General features: G+C 44.1%; 1 protein-coding gene and 1 long non-coding RNA gene across 3 annotated transcripts in view; one reads left to right on the top strand and one right to left on the bottom strand.

Moving 5' to 3' along the window:
• LOC308200102 (vesicle-associated membrane protein 2-like) overlaps nucleotides 1–15,567 on the bottom strand; it is a 53,428-nt gene extending 37,861 nt beyond the window's left edge. For both annotated transcript variants that reach the window (XM_080605248.1, XM_080605249.1), the window contains exon 1: nucleotides 15,432–15,567. In XM_080605248.1, coding sequence (XP_080461374.1) covers nucleotides 15,432–15,433 — 2 coding nt within the window. In that variant the 5' untranslated portion in view covers nucleotides 15,434–15,567. The remainder of the gene's footprint in view (nucleotides 1–15,431) is intronic.
• A 96-nt stretch (nucleotides 15,568–15,663) lies between these two features.
• On the top strand, nucleotides 15,664–24,139 carry LOC308200104. Its single transcript, XR_013955240.1, has 2 exons — nucleotides 15,664–15,802; nucleotides 18,824–24,139. It is a non-coding gene; the product is annotated as an uncharacterized lncRNA (long non-coding RNA).
• Nucleotides 24,140–24,495: the final 356 nt, after the last annotated feature.

The following is a 24,495-nucleotide window of genomic DNA, read 5'->3' on the forward strand; positions in this document are numbered from 1 at the left end:
CAATTTGTGTCTCATCTCTACCTATCCACTAATTTCCCAGCAATATTTAGGAATTGATATCTGTGTGGTCTTTGCCACTCCACCATGTTTAGCAGAGTATTGCAGATGCACTCACATAAGCTGCATTTCCGTGGGAACGCAGGCCAAAGTCTGCTCAGTTTAGAAGCCTTGCATCTAGACACCTCTTTTTCAGCCTCTGTTTTTGCTACTGTTACTCAAACACCTTACACCTCAGTGATGTCAGTGGCTCTCCAGTAGAGGAAGACACTTCCTTTTTACTGAATGAGCAGGCAATCATTCATCTCTCAAAGCATGTTGCTGTTCTTGTTCTTTTCTTCTGCACTGTCACTCAACTGCCCTGAGTGAAATAAGAATATGAAAAACATGGAGCATTTTGAAAGTACAAATAAAAGCATTCAACACAAATGTTTGTGTTAACTTCAGAATGAAATTCCAAATATTTTTGCCCGAAAAACCTATATATATGGTCAGTGAAGAATAATATGCAGTCCAAACACATTCGCATTGCAAAAAACAGTCCCACAGGAGTGTGGCGGAACAATTCAGCACTCAGTACTCAAAGTACTTTGAATCCTCTTCAGCAAACAGCAGTTCCAACGGGCTTCTATCTACACAATAAACTCATATTGTAAAACAGCAATTGAAGAACATTTAACTTCAGGCTGAAAGAAAATGGATGATCAAATGAATGATATTCTACTTGCCTACATTACTGATTAACCATTCTCATGCAACCAATTTGATGACATATTTTAAGGGTCATTTGGGATTTGTTTTCTAACACCTCTTTCAGAAGAGTATGACGGTACTCAAAGACTCGGACGTACAGCAGTTGATTAACATGATCTATACTTGGTATCTGCAACTTCGCATTTAACAAGCACCAGTAACTTATTGTTTGCCAACCTTATGCATATTATTCTCCATTCCACTTCCTTCCTTTTGTTTTTAAATTTTTCAAGCATTTTAAAAACACTAGAAAAACAAATGGATAGCATATACATGACAGTATAATCTTTAGTTGAAAAAAAATGTTTGTGGCTTCAATTTATAGCAGCTGAAGATCTGCCTCAGAATTCATGCAGCAAACATAGCAGTCCTCAAGCACCGTTGTGAAGAACTTTGTTATTTCTTAAGTCAGGGTAATGGATGGGAGAAAAAAGATGCTGACAGAACAGACAGAAACTGGGGAGAGAAAAGGAACCCTAAGTAAAAAATGACTTGTAACATCATTTCTCTAGGTACATTCCCCACAAGCTCTCCAGTGGAAAACAAAAAGGCAGACTTAGTGACAGTTCATTTCATTATTATTTACAGAGAGCACCTAAAAATTAAAATTTCTTTAGGACAGTAATTCAAAGTTAATCCAGCACAAGGTCCACACTGTTCAGCTGAACACAACAGGCTTCCCGGCAAGGCAAACTCTGAAGATAAAGATGGATAGTCCTACTACCTGGAATGTGCTGTGCAGTGAGATATGGGCTCCTTAAATCAGAAATCTGCACTGAAGCAAACAGCCTCTGGAGGTAGAATTGTACGGAAAAAAAACAGTAGCAGAAAAAACTGTGGATGTTTAAGAAATTCTCATTGGGTGAAAGACATATAACAGTTAATACATGACTTTTGCAACAAGTTTAAGAGGTTTATAAAACAGCAAATTAGTTTAAAAAAATCAATTCAAGATTTTTGTAAAGTTTAATCTGTTACTACCTGCTGGAGACTGCGCGCTAAACTGAACAGACCTTTGTGAGTTAGTTATTACAAAGACCACTGACTATGAAAGCTACACCTTATTCAGCACTTGGGTATTTCACACACTGAATTTCTCCTGTTATGTTGATGGTACAGACAGCCCAAATGCATTTCAACCTATGGTTTGTTTACTCTTCTATTCACTCTCAGGGACAAGCCCTGATCTTCAGGTTTGGCTCTTATTTTTTGTAACTTGTGAATGCCCAGCCAAAACCTCTTGAGATCAAGATGAAAGTAAATGTGCTTCTGCAATGGCTATTGCAGGATGAAGAGCTGTTTATAGTGGGATTCCTAGTATTGTTTCTATTTGTAATCATCTTTGCAAATATCTAACTCCCATTCAATTAGACACAAATCCTGAACAATCAGACACACCCCAACTCACACCATCTATAATGCAGATAAATTCTTTCTTTCCTTGTTTTCTTTTCTTTGTTTGTTTTCCTCCAGTTGTTAGCTTAAAGGGACAGGCAGCATCTCTTGCAATATTTGCACATGACTGAGCAGAGCAGGGACTCTGAACTCTACTGTAATACCTAACACTAACAGTTTTAATGTGGGCCTGTTGTTCCTTTCAAGCAAATATGGAAATTAACGGAACACCCAAAACTCTGTGTCAGCCACACTAATCCTGTGAAAGCAGTGACTCACCTAGTTATGATTTTCCATAAATTAGGCAGCTAAAAATGGGTAGGAAGCGTGAAACCATTAACACTTCCCGTAGTGTGAATTCTCTCACCGAATGTGAAGAAAATCCATGGCAGTAAAAATAAAAGAGATTAAGGTGTCAGCACTCATCATGGTTAGATATATTGTTAATAATTCAAATCTTCCTCCTTTGGAGCGTATGGCTTTAGAATGAATCATTCTCTATTTCCTTTGTCAAATGAAAACTGAGGTTGTGTTGCTCACTGATTCCATGTGTTTTCTTCTCAGCTATTAAAAGGAAATAAATTAATATGGCTAATTGCATGTGTTGCCAGTATCATCTCCTAGTAGCACCCTACTGTAGCAATGTTTTGTATGTTATCTTTCATGCATCAACGCAGAAATGGAAATGATTGGTGGTATAACAGACAACCTATTAAAAAAACCAGCAATACACAACTTTGTGAAGCAGAAAGAGATGGAAGAGAAGGGGACACCTCATTTTTGTGCTTGTGAATGGTCTTTGGGAGTAGCACTCCCTCTTACCCCGCAGAGCAGGTCAGCCAGCTGGACCTGGCAGCAATGGCACAGTGAGCAGGGCCCACTGTGGTTACTGCCTCGTGGAGGTACAACATGGTGAAACAAAGGCTGACAGCTGAAGTTTCAGTATCTAAACTTGGGTGCTGCACTAAGATGGGTGGTTAAATAAAAAAAAAAGCCTTCATTCAATATCCTGTTTTATTGATTTTGAAGGAATTAAGGAATGTTCTAACTATGAGGTGCCAGGCCCTAATATACACACGTCTCTGTAGGCCCAGAATGTAAGTGGCAAACAGCAATTGCTGCAGAGCTTGGTAAAGCTCCACAACTCCAAATATCTATTTTAGATGCTCAAAGGAAAAGATACAACCAGATGCCAAGCATAACGTAAAGCATGCGGTGTTCTCATGCCACAGAAAGGACTGAAGCAGTGCTGGCCTTCCAGAAGTTGTGGGGGAGGCACGGGCCTTATATCTGGAGCTGACCGAGGCCTCAATACCCTGACAGTTCTTGACATACTGCATAAATCACACAATGGCAGCTGTCTTTCAATTATTACTTCTAAATTTATTTTTTATCCTATTATCAAGAACTCCAGACATCAAATAATCAGGTCAAGACCACTTACCTTCTAATTTCTAGGTACAGTACAAGAACCTGAACCAATGTTGTACTAGCGTTCCTCACCCATGAACATTTCCTAACTCACCAGGCAGGTTTCTATCTTTTTTTTTTTTCCGCCTTTGATTAGCTCCATGTATTTTTTTTACTCCAGCAGGACCTTGTTGGACTAGTAAAATGACTTTACAAGTTATTACACCTGTCTTGCGTCAACCTGAGAGGGTCTGGTTGAGTTACAGGATGCATTAGGCTGTCGTCCACTAGCACAGAGCACTGCAGTGGAAGAGGAACTCACAATTACAGTTCAAAGGATACCTTGGCACCACATACGTGGAGGTTGTGCCAGGCATGAGGAAAGAAATCGCTATTCCCACTAACAGCTCTTTAGCTACAACACATAATCTCATGTACTTAGCTAGCCATCTAACTATATCTCCAACAAAAAACACTGTTATCTATTTCCCTCTTTTATGTTTCAACCTACTATTTTCTTCATATTTTTTAACCTTGTCATAATCCATTAACATTAGGTGCTTTGATCTTTCCATAGGGAATTTACTTTTTCTCTTCAAAGAGAGAAAGAGAAGATATTTTCCCCAGTCCATAGCTTTTATGTTCCCTTCACATGTTACAGCATGACTGTTTTTTTTTATTATTATTATTATTATTTTAATATATTACTATTTAAGAAATCAAATGTAAAATTAGAAGTGAGCCAGGCTGGTGCTGTATACAAATGACAAAATACTTGTTACTGTTTTGTTATCATTAAGTGTGCTATGAAAGATATTTATAAGGTTGGTATAAAGGATACCTATAAATTTGCTATAAAGGACACCTAAAAAGATAAGCACCAACATCACATCTGGGAAGATGAGAGTACTCTCCATATCCACATTGCCTGAACTGAGACATCAGCCACCTCAGTGGACTGGAGGTGAGGCCCCCAAAAGGGGAGGCTGAATTCAAGCTTCTAATTTGTCAAGCAACTTCTCAGTTTTAGATAGTCTGAAAAACAAATAAACAAAACAAATAGCCTATAACAAAACAACCCATCTAACACACACATGAAAAACCACCAGCCTCTCAGGATTTTATTTCTAAAGACAGAACAAAACACCGAGTTGTCAAGTAAAACATGCTTTGCATCACAACGTCCATATGTAGAATAGCTCTTGCACGGCATCATGGAAACATCTAAATCAAGTCCCCTCTATACCCCTTTACACAAAGCAGCTTTCACTAAAAAAGTCAGCAATTTGACAAAACAAACACACTTCATGCTCCTAGGCAGAGGTGTTTGTTCCTGTTCTGAATATCTTTGCACCTAGAAATCTCACATTCCTATTAGAGTATTAATATCTTCTCTCTTAATCCTCGCAAGGTCAACTTATTTGTCTCTGATCTCCAAGTTCATCTGAATATACCCAAGAGCAATTCTACATAAAATCTGTTGCACTTGGAAATAAAAAATATGTTATTTTTTGGAAAAGTAAAGCTTTCCTCAAAAGAACCTCGCTTTGTTTTTGGCAATAACTGTAAGGAACTATCAGTTCCAAATGCCCCCACATTAATTGGGCAGAGGTCTTGTGCTTAAAGATAGCTAAACATAGTCCCTGAGTCTTTTTCCTTTATTTTTCGTTTCTAAGGGAAAGGAGAGCCAACTACAACATCTTCCCTTTGTTCCACTTTGAAGACGGGAGGGTTGAGACAGCACTGATTTCCTTCTCTGGGTCATACGGGAAGACAGTGTGATGCCTAACGCAGCAGTGGGTGGTGCTGTCCTACATCCCAGTCTATCCTTGTATCTTCCTCACTCAGTCTCTCTGTATCCATAGTTAAAAGAAAGCAGAAACAACCTACTCCATCCCAAAGACATGATCCCTGACTCTGCCCTACTACAGCGCTCATTGACAGACGTGGGTTAGCAGCAGAAGCAATAGCATTGCCTCAGTAGTGCTTCCCACATCAATACCACATAGGGAAATTTATCACGTTCCTTCACTTTTAGCAGGGCAGAGATCCTATTTCTCTTCACCATAATCCCAGCGTACATGGTCAGTACAAAGCCAGTCAACTTCTGTCCAAAACGTCCTTTACCTGGGACTGAAGAAAGGATGGCTCAGTATGACCGTCTCTCTACCTTTGCACGTGTGTAAGGGTAATGCCGGGAGTTCTGCTAGCTGATGAAGACTTTGAGAAAGAGAAAACTTTGCTTAAAATTTCAAGTCTTGCTTAAGAGATGGTATTGGGCTGTTCGGCCTGTTCAGAGGTCATGTGCCTTGTATTTTTGCACATACTGAAGCATCTGTGATGCTGCTGTTTGAGGTGTGAGAGTAAAGCAAAAGAAGCCTCCTCCATCCTGACAGCTCTCATTTTTCCTTACTGCTCCTGAGAGAAGGATTTGCAAAGTCGGAGCTTGGCAGAGCAGAGAACATAAAGGCTTGCCTGAAATTCACAAGTTCTGTTTGGCATAAGAAAGAGTCAAGGCCCTCATCTTAATTCCTCAAATGCTCTAAGAGAATTGTCTGCTGACCTCAGCCTGCAATCAGCCTCATCCCATAAGAAGGAATGGAGCTAACTTTGCCTAGTTCAGTCTCTCAACAAGACAGCCAAGATCAATAAACCCAGACTATTCTGCTTTGACCAAATTAGAGGAAATTGTAGCTCAGAGCAGAGGGATTCCCTTTGCTTATTTGACAACACCAGGGAATTATAGCCCTGTTCGCTGCCATCACTGACAGCCTGTTTGATACGTTTTCTGCTGCTGGAGCCCAGAAACACACACTGCCACCCCCAAACAGACTCAGAGGAGAGACATTTCCAGGGGGAGTTAGGCTGGGAGCCCTCTTCAGTCACTTGGAGCTGCAGCTGATGCTTGGTGAATCTTGGTACTGTAATCAAGCAGCCTCAGGAAGGGGGAAGTCTCAAACACAGGCAGACAAGTCACATTCACCACCGGGAAGCTGCAGGGAGGCAGATTTCAAGATGGCCCATCTGCAGGTTAACAAGGGAGCACACTGACAGCAAGAGAACTGGATCCAGCATGAGTCACTGCCTGAGACACCTGGCTGCCAGAGACGGCCATGGGACTGCTGCCGGCAGGAGGCTGAGCGTGGGCTTGGCACAGCGAGCTGCAAGTGTAAACACCTGGGTTTGTCTCCTCTTCCTCACACACTCAGAGCTGCTGTCCCCACCTGGTTAGATAATACAACACTGCTCTACTGCCTGTCACATGAGAGGGGTTCTTCATTTATTGCACTGGTTTTCACCTTAAGTCACAGATGACTTTTTTTTTTTTCTTTTAAGCTATCAAGAAAATATTTATCAAACACCTCAGAATCACAGCATCACAGCATGGTGAAGCAAAGTTTTTTAAAAAGCACAAAATAAAAGAAGCACGGTTTTAAGTTAAATGAACATTTGGCTAGTTACCAGTTAACTTGTTAAAGGTTTTTACAATATTTGAGGATTTTTCAGGTTCACTCAGCAAAGTATGTAACACATAATTCAAGGGGAGTTACCGTCTGGGCTACATTTCTTTCTACATTTTCTTAGTACTTTCGCTCACCTTAGGCTGTGCTACTGCAGCAGCTCTGAGCGAAGCTATTTTGTACAGAATGCTTTAGCTGAGCCTGATCTAGAGCCAGTGGTCATACTGTCTGTGAGGATTTGGGATTTAACTTCCTAAACAGATCTGACCTCTTGGACTCCTTTTCCCTTTGCTGGTCAGCGCTTGATCGTCTAAGGGACATCAGTAGGAGCAACCATTCAGTGCCATCACACTTAGGGTTTCTGGAGTTCTTTTACTTGCTACGAGAACTGCAGATTCCTCCAAGACTACAGCAAGTTACGCTGAAATCTTGGTACCTCTTGTACATGGACAGGATTGAGGGTGTTTCTGAGAGAGGAGCTCTGCTCTTCTCCCTGGGAACAATATTCCCTTCCCCAACATGCAGGCCACCTCTTGATTCATCCACGCTCACCATATGCTTGTTAAACAAATATACCTCCTCCCCTGCCCCTCCTCACCTCTCCACGCTCCTTGATTCTGTAATTGCTCTGCTCTAAGCCAAAGTCCCTTCTTTCTGCATGACCAGTGCCACCACCCAGACTGCTCGTGAGACAGGAATGGTGGGGAGAGGAGGCTCAGGACTGAGAAGCAGCTTTACTTCTAAAACCACGGTGAAGGAGGCCCTCAGCAAGCAGCTTTCTGGGAGTCAGCAACAAGACCAACATCAGCTTGCAAATTTCATAGCTGGCTTTGCCAGGTGGGGCTTGAACAAGAAAAGCACCTGTCAGCCCTGGTTCCTGCCGGCGGCATACTCCACTGCTAAAACATTTCGGTCTGCACAGAACTTAAAAGCAAACCCACTTGCTCTCCGGTGGAGGTAACTGGCTAAAACTGGTTGCCAGAACAAGGGCAATGAATATGCTACTGCAAGGGCCTTCGCTTTAGTTTTGCTGCTATAGCCACATGTCTGTTACGGAGAGGAAATACAGTAGACCATATTGTTTAATGTGTGCTAAGCAATTGGGAAATGACATGAAAATTGTGCAGCTCAGTGTCAAGATGCCATGACGTGGGACATATTCTGCCTTTCCATTCCCTTCTCCAAGTCTCCCTAGGAGAATTTGTTCAATGCAAAGAAAAAAGCATCAAAATGTTAAGTGACTTGAAATATTTCTGTATGTATATCAGCTAGTAAACAGAGTTGCTGAAAAAATGTCACTGTGTGATCTTCATGTATGTGTGGGAGAGAAAATCAAAGCTGTCAGGGAATGACTGTACCGCTCCTTGCTGGAAAGAAATCAAACATTTCAGAAGCAGACTTTTCTAAACCGGTGGGATCTCTGCTAAACACTTGGGATATCCAGACTGTCAGTGCTTCCAGGAAGATATCTGCTGATTCATCCTGCCAGTGCCCGCTCTCGAGCTGAGCTCTCCCCAGATCCCAGCCAGCGGAAAGGCTCACATCCGCAGCGCTGCCACCAGCTCAGGGAGTTCTGCCTTCAAATTCGCAGGTGGTCTGATGGGCTGGAAGCAATCACCAAATGTCTGCCTGCTTTACAAGCACGGGAGACAACCAGAAACCCAAAGACTTCTGGAGGGATTGTTCTGTCACTCCTTGCACTCCTGACGGAAAGCAAACAAAGCCATACTTGTACGCGGTTCTGTCCCCTGCAGCACGAGTACTCGACCAGAACCTGGCCTAGCAAATGAGGCCAGCAGCATCCACCGCTCCCGCCCTATAAAAGGGCTGCAAGGTCATCCTGCCACAGTTTTCCTTATCAGCGCCCAATCTGATGCCTATTTAGGCAGCTTTGCATGTTTACAAACAGGCAAGTTAAATATCTTGTAGTAACTGTTTTGGAAGATCTGATCCCATTGAGGATGTTCAGCTGCTCAGAGTGCCAAACGTTTTATCTGCTCAGCGACAGCACAACGTGCTCCACACCTTCCACGGTTAGCTGACAACATCACTTTTGCTGCTATTGATCAAAGCTCTTTGTTTCTTTGCCTCCCTTTCCCTTTCCAAATCTGAGTTGTCGCCATGGGTGACAGCCATTGGGTGCAGCTACCCTCTGTGCACACACTGGAAACGGATCCTGCTGGAGACACATGAAGCAAACAGAAGGGGGAACCATTCTGCAGCTATTGGCAAACCCAGCTGGAACTCAGGAAGCTTTCCCACAGATCAGTGTAAAGGGGGTGAGGAGAGAGGTAAAGAAGCTTTGTCATTTTTTTTTTCCAGTGTTTTCCAGGATCATAGATAGCAGTAAGAAATGTTGAGTCTCAGAATTTCCCTCTAAACTCCCCCAAATGTAGACAAAACACTATCCCATGGGATAGGAACCCTTGCAGGCAATAGCCTGTGCCAACATCTGGGGGATGACAGCAGATAGGGTTTGTGCTTTCAAGCAGCAGTGCCCTTTGCCTTACTGCTGCACGCTGCAATTAAGGCCCTAGGTAGGGCCAGATTCCCTAGCACGATAAAGAGGAGCTATTTTTATATGCAAATTCAAATGAACAAACATAATTTCTAACCATCCACCTCCAGGAGTAGATAACAAGTGGGCTTAGGGATAATGAATGATTTTCGTAGTTTCTAGGACAGTTTTCCTAGGACCCACATATTTCTAGGAAGTTGGCACATTGCCTGACTCAGGACCTCGGCGTCTAAAAGGGAAACTGGCCCATTACAAACCCCCCGCCCAGAGGCAGCCTCCCAGTGTGGAGGAGAAGCCGAGAAGCTGATGGAGTCAGTTCCCAAGTCCTTTCCTTCACAGATGCCCACAGGCACAGGTTTCAGCAGAGCTCAGTACTTTCAGTGCACTGCTCTCTTTGATGGTTCAGGGACAAATTCCAGCGAGAACTGCAGCTCACAAGGCTCGTGGGGAAAACCCACTCCTTATCTCGTCGACAGAGGTACAGGAAGTCTAGACTGAAGGAGGGGGTCTGGGGATACAGGGGAGATGCTGGGCTGAGGATCTGTCCTGCTTCTGACAGCCCCAGAAGAAGAGGTGCCTGGTGCCAGCACGGGTGTAAGGAGTGCTGCCTGCGGAGCTCCTGCACCGCTCCCCAGGGACAGCGCCCGAGGGAACCGCACGAGGCTGGGACAGGGGAGGGTCGGGGGAAGGTTCTGCACCCAGAGGGGGTCGGGCACTGAGCAGGCTCCCCAGGGCAGTGGGCATGGCACCGAGCCTGCTGGATTTCAGGAAGCATTTGTCTTTTGTGGGAATAAAAACTCTAGAGAGGTTCGCAGCACTGACTCCTCACAAACACAAATTTGGCCACTACTTGGTGCTTCCAATGCACAAGCAAACTACAGCTCTGATGTATAAATATGTGGTGACAGCACTTGACTTCAATACCTTCACTGGTTTACGTACAGAAATCACTGAAAAACAAACAAAAATTACTGAAGCAACATGGGTTTGATCTTCATCACAGGAGAACCTCTTTTCTAGAAGAGTTCACTTTTGACCCTGTGATACTGAGCCCAGCAGATGTGAGTTGCCACTTGATAAATTAAATTTCTTTCTTGTTTAGTCTGAAATAAAAAACTTGTGCTTTTTCTGCATATTTCTCATTAAATTTTGCATCTGAACAGATCAAGAAACTTGATTAGGTATCTCAGATCATTTGGTCAGGAACTTCCATTTTAATTATTTCACCTAGTACAGAAGCAACAATATAATTGCAGCTGACAAAACACTTGCAAATGTACAGACATCTATTTCGATGAGTTACTACTTTACACAGAAAAACCTAAGGTTTTCATAACTGAACAGTTAGAAAAAAAAAAAACCACCACCTTGCAATCACTTGGTGGTTGCTCAATGAATAATGGAAGAGAGTTTAGAGGGTTCAAGTACAGACAGGGAAAAAGCAATTGCATCATTAAAAAATGCCAGCCTAGTTAATTGCTGGTAATGGCTATGAATAATGACAGCAGACAGCACTGAATGACGTAGGAGAGAGGATATTCTCTCCGAAAGTTGTAATTGTCTAAGATGAGCAGTTCAGTCAATTTATACTTATTTGGGACAGGCTGTTCTGCCCCTTCCAGGGCACCATAAACATTTGGCTAAAGCTGTCAGTGAGAATCTTCGATGCGTTCTGGCAGAAGGGCAGCAGAAGGGAAGGAAAAAAAACACAGTTAATACCTCGCTGCCTTTTCTTGAACTGTGCCGGTTCCTCCTGGGAGCATCCTGTACACACGTGTGCACAGACAGGGATTTGCCTGGTGCTCTACAGCCTAGATGGGCATTTTTCAGTAAGGCCTTAATTGTGTAAATTGCATCTAAAAAAGAGAAACGCTCCTTTGGCAGACCAATTCAGCTTCCAATACAGCCACTGCAAGTATCCTGTAAGTCAATGTACAGCTGGAACCATCATACAGACTGCCTGGAGGTCAACATGGACAAGTTATAGCCGACGCAGAGCAGAATGACAGAGCTAAATCCCAAGGAAAGGAACCACTGAATTAAATATATTTGGGTTTTGCCTGCTTTGCATTAGCCTCTTTTCAAGAATGTTTACCATGAAACATATTCACTTTGTTTGTACTTGCCACAGATAATTTCCAAGTGCTCCCATCCTGAGATTATTTTCTTTGCTGAGGCCCTCAAGACAGCATTCGATTTGATCTCCACACTTTCAAACACTCATCACCCAAATATCCAGAAGATTTGTGACCTACCTGGGCCACCCGTGTTTCAAAGCACAAGTGTGTGTACCATGAATAATGCTTAACATGAGCTGGAAGCATTTATTTCTAGCGCATCACGTGAAGAAGATCCCTGACTGCATGGTGCCACTAAAGAGTAAGTCAAGGGAAGCAAGCAATGGGCAAAGCACGTACACACTTCTGTTGATGTCTCAAAGTCACATCTCCAATTGCTGATGCCCCTATTTCTGGGCTCCTATTCAGAGCTGTGAGCCTTAGAGCCAGCAAACAAGGGTCAGAATAAAACCATGCTGAAGGTGCGATCCTCTGACCTTCCCAGTATCCCCACTTCACTGAGCATGGCCTGCCTATTTTCATTACAGGCTCCATTACATCCCTTATCAATGAGAAAAACAACCCACGCCTTCATAGTTATGCTTGCAGGAACCAATACTGGAAGACCCTCAAACCATCAGTCCCTTTGGCTTACTGCAGAAAAATCAGTACCACAACACACCAAGACTGAACCCAGCCTCTCTGAGCCTGAGGCATCCGACCACGAGACGTAAAACCCTGAGAGCCATAGGGGACTCAAATCTTCCTGCCACCATGGATTTCCAGAGCTCTTTTGGAAAGTATTTCTAAGGGAACACAGACACTTACCAGCACGGAACAGCTGTACCACTTACAAAATTCATCCCTCCTTTTCATGCTATTTATACTTTCTTAGGACATACTCTGGATGTACCCACTTTTGCAAGCCACTAAACTCCCTAAGGAATGGATGAGGATTGTGATGAGAACTGCACTAAATTGGTTTGGCTTTGCGGATCAGCACAAAGGAGGGGCAGCCTAGGGCGATTTTGCCGAGTTCCATAAAATTACGTCCACAGAAGGAGCGCTAAGTACTGCTCTCCTAACAGCAGGAGACCTTGGCCATGCCACTCCTTCAGAGAAAGTGAATAGAAATTCAACCTGAACATATTCATTACAATTGGTGGAACCATTTTAATCCCATCTGTCCCCTCCAGGATATTCTCCTTGCTGCTCTAAAGCAGCCAGAAGGATTTTTTATTTTATTTTAGAAAGCCCTGACTGCTGCCCTAGGAATGAGATACAGTGACGCAATTCTGCCCCAGGGAGAGCCAGGTGCTTTGCTTTGCTGCTTGTCTCACAAAAGTTGTACCCTGCAATAGAGCACATTTGTATTGGATTAATGTAATCAAAGGCACCCTGCTGTCTGGTCACTGACCTATCCGTAAACAGCAGATGACACGATGCCATAAGCTTCTATTACGTATAATTACCTATTGAGATGTGACCATTGTACAAGAAACAAAACCACGTACTTCACCTGCTGCTGTTAGTCTATTTCCCAGAGATAAACAATGCCTATATGCACCTCCGCTCTGTGCTCCATTTTCTTCTCCTCATCTCCCTTCGCTGCTCCTTGTATCTCCTCCAAGTAAGTTTTTCACCTCTCCCTTACATCAGGGTCAGCCAGCTGCACTGGCAAGGTCCAGCCCTTCTCTGTTCTTGCTTTAGATCCCTTTAGTCTCTCATCTTTTGTTAAACCTTCGTATGCCACAACTTCCCCTCTGCCTGCATCAAGGTGAGATGTCCATCAGCTGAGTGTCCCTGCCCTGCCCTGGGCAGTACTCGCTGCTACAGAGGCCACAGGGGCAGATTGCCACCTGACGTAAACCAGCACAGGTCTGCTGGAGCGCTACACAGTCAGGAGTCACGGAGAGGGTGGTGAATAAGGAACACTGACCACCGATTTCCAATATAAGAGATCAGAGCGAGTCTGGTGTCTGCTAGCTCAAACCCATCAGGAAGCCGTTTTCACACCCCGCACAGCTCAGCTGTGGAGCTCCTTGCTACGGGACGCCGCAGAAGGAGCAACTGGACACCTTCGTGAAAGAACACCAACAAAATCCACTGGGAGTCATGAAATACAGAGAACCTTCCTCTGGTTCAGACACGGAGCCTTGAATCAGTACAAACTGGGAAAGCGCTCTGGGAATCCACTGCACACCCGCTATTCCCAGTACTCTTCCCTGCAAGCAGCTTCAGGGCGCAGCACACCAGGCTGGATGGACCCAGGGAGGAGTCCTGTATCGATGCTACTTCACACCAGCCAAAGACATGGCATTCTGTCCACGTGTGTGCCCATGTAGACATGCAAGAAACGTGTCCATGTGGGCAATACTCTAGGTGTAACAGCAGACGTAACCTTACAGAGCATTTGGCGGCCGTGACCAATTAGCATTTATAGTCCAGTGAACTACAGCTGTAGTAGCAGCAGCTACAAGTCCGTAGCTAACACACATTTATCTCTCTTGTTCATCGGTAACTCAGAAGCTATTGGGACGTAATATTCATGCAGATGTTCAAAAAAAGTTTTCACTACAATACCTGGCAATGAAACAGAAGCCAACTGACACTGCCAATGACAAGCAGCTTATTTGTCTTGGCTTTGTCTCAATTATCAAACTGAAAGTCTATACTGCCAAAACAAACAAAAACCGCTTTCTCTTTTGCATCTAATTCCTGTCAGAAGTCTGATGCGAGGCCCCTACAGCAGGACAGCCAAGTCCTACCAGCACCACATCACCTCTTCTGCTGTTATTTACAAATTCTCTCACGGACGCCTCAGTGCACCACGACAGAAATACACGCAGGTTAAGTTAAACATTACCTGAGCTACAGCTGGGCGTTTGAGCAGTTTCACTTGTATAATACTGCAGCAGCAAACTCTGGTATTAATCACTGAAGAACAGCTCACACACAAATAAAAGCGTTTGATGTCATCATCCGGCTCCTGACAGAAGCACAGCTAGGCAACAGATGCTCACAGTGAACCAGCTTTTGCCAGATGAAGTTCCGTATTTACATACAGAAAATGCTGCTGGATAGCTGGGTTTTGGCTTCCAAAGAGCACCCTGCTTTGAGCACGTTTCAGACAACACGGATAAGAGCTTATTGTCTGAGGCGTCACATGGGCGATACCACGAAAGAAAAAGCCAGCGTTTCACGTTGTGCTCTTGTAGGCTCCAGGTTGTTTCCACCCCTCTTTGTCTGCAGGGGAAGGACCGCAGCTCTCCCCCAGCACCCGCCGCTCCGGCCCCGCACGCATCTGTACTGCTCGCGCTAGGCACCTGCCCTGCCTCGGCAGTCCCTGGAACCGAGCAGGGAACTGAGCCGACAGTAGAACCGCGCTTCCAGCTACCTGATGCTTTTGCGAACGAACACGGGTCGGGCCGATTGTCACCGAACCGAGCACACTTCTGGCTTCAGGAGGGACTTTGGCGGCTTCAGCCCTGCCTAGCGGAGAGCGACGCTTCCGTCAGACAGAGCCGAGAGACGCGGAGGAGCCCGAGAGAGCGGCGGGCACGGAGCGACAGCCCAGCCACCGCCGGGCGCTGCCGCCGGCTCCGCGCGAGGAGCGGTTCGGCGGGGACCGGCCGGGCTCGGCGGCGCGCGGCCCGCGGGCGCTGCACCTGTTGAGGGGCTCGGCCCGGCGCTGCGGGCACCAGCCGAGAGTGCAGCGAGCGCTCGCCCCCCGGCTGCCGCCCCCCGACCCGCGCCGAGCCCCACGCCCGGGGTGCCCGGGGTGCCCGCAGCCCCCCGGCCGCCCCCCGCCGGTCCCGTCCCGTCCCGTCCCGCACTCACATGGCCGCCGCCGGTCCCGCCCCGCCGCCGCTGCCTCCCGGCTCCCTCTCGGCTCCCTCCCGGCTCCCTCCCGGCTCTGCGGCTCCGCTCCCGCTGCCGGCGGCTCCTCGTAGCGCGGGGCGGCTGCTGCGGGGCGGGGGGGGCGGCGCCGCTACTGAGCATGCCCGCGCCGCGCCTCGCCGCGCCTCGCCTCACGGAGCGGCCCCGCCGCCTCCCGCCCGGCTCCTGTCAGCCCCGCTCGGCCTCGGCGCGGAGGGGAGCCCCGAGCGCCGCTGCCCGCAGCTTCTTCCTCCCTCACCTCGCTGGGAAGGGGGGAAAAAAGAGGAAAGAAAAAGCAAAGAGGTGGCGCGGTTCCACCTGCGCTGTCACGGGTGAGTGCTTGAGAACAAAAAGCAGGTGTGGTCAGGTTTGTAACCGCTACCCCTGACGTACAGCAAAAGCAGAGGCACGTAAGGTATCAGATCGGTGATTACTTCTCCGCTGACCTCCTCCAAAAAGAAACAGAGCGGTTGCCAAGCCCTCTGCTCCTGGCTTTGACTCGCCGCAGCCCTCACGCCGCACGCAGCCCAGGTCCAGCACCCAGCCTGCCTCTGGGATCCCCTCAGAGCCAGCGCTTCCCGCGCACCTCCCCTCCCGCACACAGCACAGCCCTCAGCAGGACGTGCTCCCGGACGCTTGAACCACGGCCGTGCTTGAAAGAGAGGCCAAAGACGAAGGAAGTTTACATGGATTTTTAAAAAGGGGCAACTTAAGCCTGCTGCCCCCGCTGACGGCTCGTTCCGTCTCACCTGCGGGAGGGGACTCCTCCAGTCACTGCCCTCTGCTTTCTGTGGGAGCTAGCATGGGCCTTGAAAAACAGGTCTGTACCCAGGCAAGGCAAAGGCTTATCTAGAGCTGTGAGGAGCTTTTGTAGGACTCTAGACCCCAAATCTTGGGGAGTCTGTAGGGGATAAAGTACATCAGCATCATAAAATTCATGTTTTCTGTAGGTAGGAAATCAAAGACAGGGTGACTTCTTGTCAAGGCAACAGACAAAGGTAGAGGTCTCCACTAGGGTGGAGAGCAAAGCATCAGACTCAGTTCCTGAACTTGCTATCAACCAGCTGAAGGTTTTCAAGGAGAGAAAGAAAATAACCAGGGAATAGGAGAACACCCACAGTCACAGGAACAGCCCAGACATTAGGACACCCAGCTATTTCCTAAGAAGTCCAACTTCAGATGCTAACACAGCCTGGTTTCCATGCAAGGCCCCGGTTCCCAGGCCCTTTAGTACCAGCAGAACACACCTCAGTGAGTTAGGCACAGGAACCTCTCCCTCCCTCCCTCCACTGGCGTTAAAGACTCCTCATACCTACCACCACTGGAGGGTGATTCTGTCTCTTGTACCGGAGGTTATTTGCATGAATAAGGATCATCGAAGGCAGTACTGTGAGCCTTTGTTTTCTACATCTGGCCTCATCACTGGGGGTTTGCTCTGCTCACATGTTGCATTCACCCTCATAACAGCCTGGCCTTGGGAAACTTTTCCTGATCAAAGGAAAATAAACTGTTCTAGCCGGACTTTCTCTGCGAAAGCTGGAGTTTCAACAAATTGGCATGACCTGATAAAAAGCTATTTTGGCAGAAGATTCCTGACCAGTTTTAAGCTTTATCCATCCACAGATCAGTCAGCTCAGTGCTTCTCACCTTGAATTCTTCCATAGCTCTTTTCTCCTGAGGACAATTTGCTTTTTAGATATCCTAGACAAAGGTATGATTATATGATACCCTTACAGCACACAGGTAACACCAACACCCACATGTAGGCTTGAGCCCAATGTTGCAGCCATAAGCTACCAGGTACATTATCTTTTTAGTCCTCAAAACCAAAACACATTTGAAAATTGATGAAATGAAAGGTCATGCACATCAAACGTGGCCAGGAGCTCATAGGAGGGAACTGGCTATCTCAACCTTTTTTGCCCCTTCTATGATACCACTTCATTTCCCTAATCTATGGAGAGTGGAACAAGCAACTATTGATGTTAGACCAAAGCTTGGGAAAAAAAAAAAAGAAACCTTGCAAATATACAAATATCTTAGTCCTAAAACGTCAGCAGTCTCAGGGTTGCAGGCTGGCTGGAAGTCTGGGCGAATTGTTTCATTCCAACTCTGGAATTCATTCTCTTACGTTTTTAATGCAAAGAAAACTCTCACCTTGACTACTTGTTCCTTCTTCCCCAAGTAGTTGTATGTGCAAAGGGTTGCAGCAGCAGAGTAGTGCTCAGGTCAGGGGTTGCTGTGCAAGATCACTTCCAAGACAAACAGTTTGAATCATATATTAGAAGTAGTCAGAAAGGTAAGCTAAAGCCCAAAGAGCAGCGCTTCCATCTGCTAGGACAGCAAAGATGTTATGCTCATGCATTTGTGAGGAGCACTGATACACGATCGTCACCTCAATAACTATGCAAATGACTACTTCATTCTCAGATTTTAGATGTTTCTTGCCAGGAAAAGAGAATTAGGCCATAGGAAAAAACACAATTAGGTAAGCAAAATTTAATCAGTCCATTTTGTGAACTGTTGGTAGTCAACCTCATGTATTCCAAGCGCTTTTCAATTTTTCTACTGATCTGGCCTCAATACTAGAACTAAGTTGATCCACACCTGGTATGAGGACACAATTGTACTTCTGTCAAATTATCCAGCACACATGATACAGTGTTTATGCTGACTTCATGCCAGCTTTATCCCAATGGAGGGAGGACAGAAAATACCCACATGAGCATAAACGTAATATAGCACCGAGAGATTGCCTGCTTTAGCAGGAAGCGTGTGAGTACAGGGAGAATGCCTCAAATTTCATGAACACTGCAGCAGGAGAATGAGCTTAAGCTAGATTAGTGTACCATCATACGGCCACAGCTTGCTTTGATCTGGTAGGGGAGAACCCTCAAAAAACAAATTAACTATATCATGGGGCTGTAGCTTTACTTGCCAGAGAAGAAATTCCCACTCACTAATGAAGGCATCACCATTCCAGTCCAAGCATGCTCATGATCCTGAAGAAAACCCAGAGCTGAGCTGGGGGACTTTTCCTTTAGCCCTACGTTTCCCTTGAAAGATAATGCAGCTTGCTGTTGAAGGCTACCAATGCCTTTAGTGTATGAAGAGATGCAGAGACACCCTGTGGTGGCAAGAAGAACACAATCATAATTCAAGCAAATTTAACTTGACACAGAAATGGATCAGAGAAGCTGCATCCTGAGGACACAGAAGACTTTCCCAAGCTGCTAATCATATCACTGCCTCTCTCCTGACCTCCCTCTTCCTGTCTGGAATCCTTTGCCCTGTGCGTTTGCATGATAGTCTCTGCCACAAAGTTTACCTCTTGTTCTGTTCTTTTATCCCAGGGGATATCAGCTGGGTCAGGGCTGCTGTGTGCTGCCGCAACTGGAGGCATGGCTGCAGAGATGCTCCATTTCTGGGAAAGTTTCCTGTATCTTAAGCCTACCAGACCTGAGTAGGGAAAATTGTCAATCTCATTTGTAAGTTGCTTTAAAAAAATAAAAATCCCAGAATTCATATTTGGTCCTGAAATCATATTTATATTACAGGAGTTACAGAGGTACCACCACACTGTGCAAGTAGTCCAGGAATGAAAGCAGTCAACAGCAAACATCACTGCAAGGGAGTTTTGACATCTGAAGTCTTGCAGGTACTGGACCTTGCTTTTAAGAGACAACATACACATGCAACACTGAGGTTCCTAAAACACAGTCCACTCCTGTGATCTTCTGTTGTTTCATCCAAAGGAAAGTTATTTTCTCCCAGATCTTTAAGTAGGATTCCTGTTTTAAAGAGCCACTGAACTATTTGTTTAAGGACTGGCCATATAAATTGCTGTTGCTACTTATAAAAGTTGGGGGCAATTAATCAGTATATTGAAAACAATGGTAGTTGAGTTTCATAAGATCTAAGCAGGGAAGAAAAACAAAGAAATCAATCATTCATTCAAATTCTGGGTATTCAGATCTTCTGATACAGCAACACATTTAAATGAAGCATAGGAGGAATTCCCCCTACATCATTAGACTTACATAGGGCACACAGCCAAACAACCACATCTTGAAAAGGAATGAAATTAAATACATGTTCCAAAGTACCTTTTTTGTTATTATTATTGACTAAAAGGCTTTAGAAAAGACCCCTTCTGTGTATCTTTTATTCTTTGTCACCACTTTTCATTACTTACATCTGTACTTTCAATGTTACATTTTCTTCTCTTGATCTTTTAGACAAGAGGAATTAGTACTGAAAGATCCGGCAGTGAGAAGCCTTTGAAGCTCACTTCTTAGAGGTAAGATAGATTCCTGCCTCCCTGGTTGCTGCTTTTTATTAGCCAAAGATTGCTCTGTTCTGCAAGGCTTCACCTCAACACTACAGTATGCTTAATACAGGTCTTGAACTCACAGATTATTTTGTCACAAATTAAAAACTGAAGTCTTTTAATTATGAGGTGGGTCATTTTCTTTCATTCACAACTTTTATTCATTCCTCAATAGTACAGAAATCTGTTATAGTTTCCTTGTACAGGTAAATAAGCTGTTTTTAATTTTTCATAAAAATATTTTCTGCCATTTGCGTGGGAGGAACAGTTCCAACTTACCTAGGATCTGCTAAAAAGCTGTGGGGGTATCTACCAAGCACGGCAGCAAGATGTGTTGCTCTGTTCCTTCTAGGAATTTATACTTTATTGTTAATATGTCAACATAGATTCTTGATATATATATATATAACAGTGAAAAACTTTTAGGTTCTCATCATGTAAAACACTGGCACGGTGAGACCCTATTTTCTGCGTATATCCTACTGTAAGAACTAGTTATGGGCGAATTGTACTTAAAAGGCTGGTTTCAGTGGGTGGTGAGGAATGTGGGGTGAAAGATAAAGGGTTAAGTCAGAAAAGTGAGTTCAAAATGGCTGTCAACTTTTATTTTTTATAAAATATGTAGAGAGATTTTTGATCCTACAAACTTTGTGTGACTTGTTTTAGAAGATGATTCATGAAAAATATTTTGAACAACAGGTAGAAACAGACAAGAGCTTCCAATCATTAGGAGGGGGTGTACACTACCCTCCAAGCCAAACAACCAAAAGTTAATGCAATTACTAAGTATCAAATGTAGAGCAGAGAGACTAATTCGATCAGTGAGGCTAAAGGGATAATTCTTGGAGACAAAGCAATGCAATGCGGAAATGCAGACTAATCAACTGCTTCATCAGAAGAAAAAGGAAACAATTTCCAAGCCTTAACTAAAATCCCCAGTTGGTTCTTCATCTTTTCAGGCTTCTGGTTTTTGCTTTGCAGTATTTGTTCCATCTCACAACATTCGTTTGTTTGCTTCTGTTCTCTGCGCAAAACTGTTTCATTGGCTCCTGGTTCTTTGCTTTTATCAAATGAGCCTCCTTCTTTCTTGCTTCTCAGCAATGAGCCTAATCATGAAAGAGAGCACATAGAGGGAAGTATGTATTATATTTAATGTCCAAGCCTACTTTCCGTAATTAGGTGGAATACTGGTTGAGTAAGAATATCTAGAGTCGCCTGTGTCTGCAGAATTTTTCAAAGCACGGATTTGTTCCATCTGATAGAAAGCACCTGCTTGCTGATCTCTACTAAACCTTCTGCGTAACCAGGACTCTTACAGGTTTGTAAGAGAAGCAGATCGAGACTTTGCCAGGTGCAAGGCAGTAAGGGAGAGACTGTTTCAAAAAGCTACTCAGACTTCTGCTTTCATCTGAGCAGGTGCAGTTGTTACAACAGATAAAATGAGCTGGCAGAAAGGAAAAAAGGAACTTACAGAAGAAAGCATAGGAGATGGGAAGCACAGCCGAAAAAAACGAGAGCGACTATTTAAGAAAAGATTTTCTGGATTGAGTCTCTTCTCTGGGTCTCCTAAGAATAAACTGTAAGTACATATGAGATTATATTTTGTATACATTTTTAAACAAATTTATTTATACACATTTCCAAAGCACCTCTCAAAGAGCCATGAACACCTTTGTAACATCTGCTGTATTAACTTCACAAACAAGGTAACTGTTACGGGCTAATTAAACAATTTGATCTAAAAAGTAGCAAGTCACTGGCAGAAGTAAGGTCTCAAGCCTGGGGTGTCTACATGTTTTTCTTGCAATCATTTCTTAAGCGTCCTTCCATCCATCACAAAAAATGTGGACGGGCAGCACCCCTATTTTTCCATGCACTTCAGAGAGCTGCCACTTGGGATAACCCAGGGCCCCATTTCTAGGAGTAACAGTTTTCTGTTGCACCAATATCCCTAGCTCCAGGGTGCGACAGTGGCAATATAAATATAGCAGCACCTAAACTCACTGTTCAACAAAGTTAGTGCTAGTGAGTTGCATTGCTTATCTTCCCTACAGTAGTGCCTTTATGCTCGCTACTTTTCAGAGGGAAATGAAAAAAGGAAAAAAAAAAAAGACAAGCAATGAAAAACTATTCCTTTTATCACCAAATTCAGCAAAGAGGGAAAAATGGCTTTTAGCTTACTGTTTGGTGCATCAGTTAGCTTTAAGGTAGTTTCATCATTCTTATAGTATTTGAAATTGTCTTCTTGTGTACTTGTAATTGACATTACTCTTCTTTAACATAAGGTAAACATAGTGTATGTATCATGCTAAATTCTAAAAATGTGTCTTTCCTCATCCATTACAAAAGCTGTTTTCTATACAGATCTCCTAAAAAGAGTCTGTCTTTGATAATGATCATGAAATTACCGTCTTAGCAGGAAGTGCATGCAAGTCTCAGCAATTACTCAGCTAACTACATTAAGCTTGATAGCCACGGCAGCTGGTTACAAGCTTGACATAAGATTAAAATACAGTAGCCAGAAATGATCCTGAGAGCCAGATTCTTCTCTCAGATTGATCCAATTGCTGAACAACTAATACCAAGGGCTCTGCTTTGGAATTTATCTTGCTGCAGTCATGGGGAACTGGAGTGGAAACAGTCAAAGAACATCCAAGAAGTTAGTGAATTACAGTTGTGACTTTTCTTTGTTGCCTATAATTTCACTAAAGCATGCAAATAAGTGCAATTGAAGCAGTAAAACCATGCTGTCCAAACCTTGATCCTTATTTGAAAGTGACAAATACAGGTTTTCCCAGTTTGATCTAAAAAAAAGCAGTAACATAACATCCTTCTCCCACAGGACTCTCACATTAATGGAAAGTCTTCAGATGTTACTGGATGTTCTTTTACAGACACATTACATGGCAGTGCTTTTAGGAAGATTCTGGCCATTGGGGTCTACGGAACTTTCACAGTGGTGTAGCCAAATCAGAAGATCTCTATGGCTCAGTGCTGCTTTGTGAGCTCTTATAGGGGAACATGCTTAAAGTCTTGATTTATAAGTCACATTTTATATAAAAAAACATTGGGAGTGCTTTTTTTTTTTTTCCCCAGCTTCTCCACCTCTATTCAAAGCCAGTACAAAATAGGGCTTGTCTTACTAGCCAGCATAATTATTTGTGCACGCAAATGGAAAAAAAACCTTTATGACAGTACAGATGAAGTCTATTGGGCCAGAAGCCTGTAATTTAGATGCACGCAGTTGCATGAAAATTATCTTCATGCAAATACATGAGGTTTATGTCACGATTACCCACAGAAAAGGTACATATTAAAGAACTGTGGAGAAAGCTCCTATCTAGCTAGTTGACTTATGACTTTAATTATTATTTATTTTGCATTTTTGTTTTTAAAACTAATGGCTTGTAACTACCATCACAACAACAGAGCCAGGCTTCTTTTTCTGCCCACTCCTGTTTTCTGCAGGAGACCGCACATTGCACCTGCTTGTTGAATGCCGTAGAACCTCGGGAAGGGTTCATAAATCAACACTAATTGCTTCTGATGATCTCATTCATCTAGGAAATGTATCAGTTAAACTTGCCACCCTTCTTTCCTCTGACTGTTCTAGCCCTCAGGGAAGGAATCAGATTTTTGAAGACAAGAGAAGATGTTTGCACAGGAAAGGTTCCAAAAAGCTGAAGCCAGCACGAGAGGAAATATGTTCTTTAAGGCAGCCACACTCTGGGAAAATGTGTCCGAAGTGTGAAATCCTTGTCTGCCGAAAATGTGAGACACTGCATTCAGAAAGCAGCTTCATTGCCCACAGCCTGCTCGATCACTATGACAGAGGAGGACGTGACAGCTCTAACACATTGATTGCAAAAGGCCAGCAAATACACAGAGGTGATTAAAGACTTGGTGGGGGTGCCTTGTTGATACCTGACTACATCCAAAATGCTGAAGCTTGGATCCATTCAGGCTGAGCCATCTGTCTGCGCAATCTGTATGCAGCATCAGCAACTACAGCCATACTGTTGTTCATACTTATTATATGTAGCAGATGTCATTCACTCAGTTAACTAGTACAAACTCTGCAAACAAAGATTTGTAAGCAGGAGCTAAAAGTGTCTCAGCTATTAAGAACAGGGAATGGTTTCAAACAATTTCAAAGAGCTTTCTCTTTTTTCCTCTCAAAAAAAAAAAAAAGAAAAAACAACAAGATTATCGCATTGAGCTGCAAAAGAGAAAGTGAATATTAAATGCAGAACCACTGGGTGCATTACATTTGTTTGTAATGCACAGGTATGTTTCAGTGTTGCTTATAGTCTGAAATATTAAACTTATTTTAAATTAACTGGCATTAGTGTATAATTTGATTGGGGGAGGGGTGGTGGGGAGGGGAAGAGAACTTCTAAAGGCTATCCTGGCCACAGAAAATTGCAGATCACATTCAAATGCCCTTCTAGAATTTCCAAGCTTTTACAGACATTCAACGCCTAGCTTATGATCCAGCACCTCTCCTTAAGAGGAGCAGTAACAATAGCAACGCACAGAGTAAATATTTAAGCCTTATTTGGATTTAAGATCTGTGTAGTGCAGCACTGATTAAAACAGTATTCAAAGTTTAAACAGTGGTATTCAATGTTAAGATTATGAGCGGAACCCACACCTTGAGCTGTCCATCTCCATTCCCTTCACAGTGCCTGGAAG

This window comes from Anser brachyrhynchus, assembly GCF_964034855.1.
Source record: "Anser brachyrhynchus genome assembly, chromosome: 9".
In the NCBI taxonomy this organism is placed as follows: Eukaryota; Metazoa; Chordata; class Aves; order Anseriformes; family Anatidae; genus Anser; species Anser brachyrhynchus.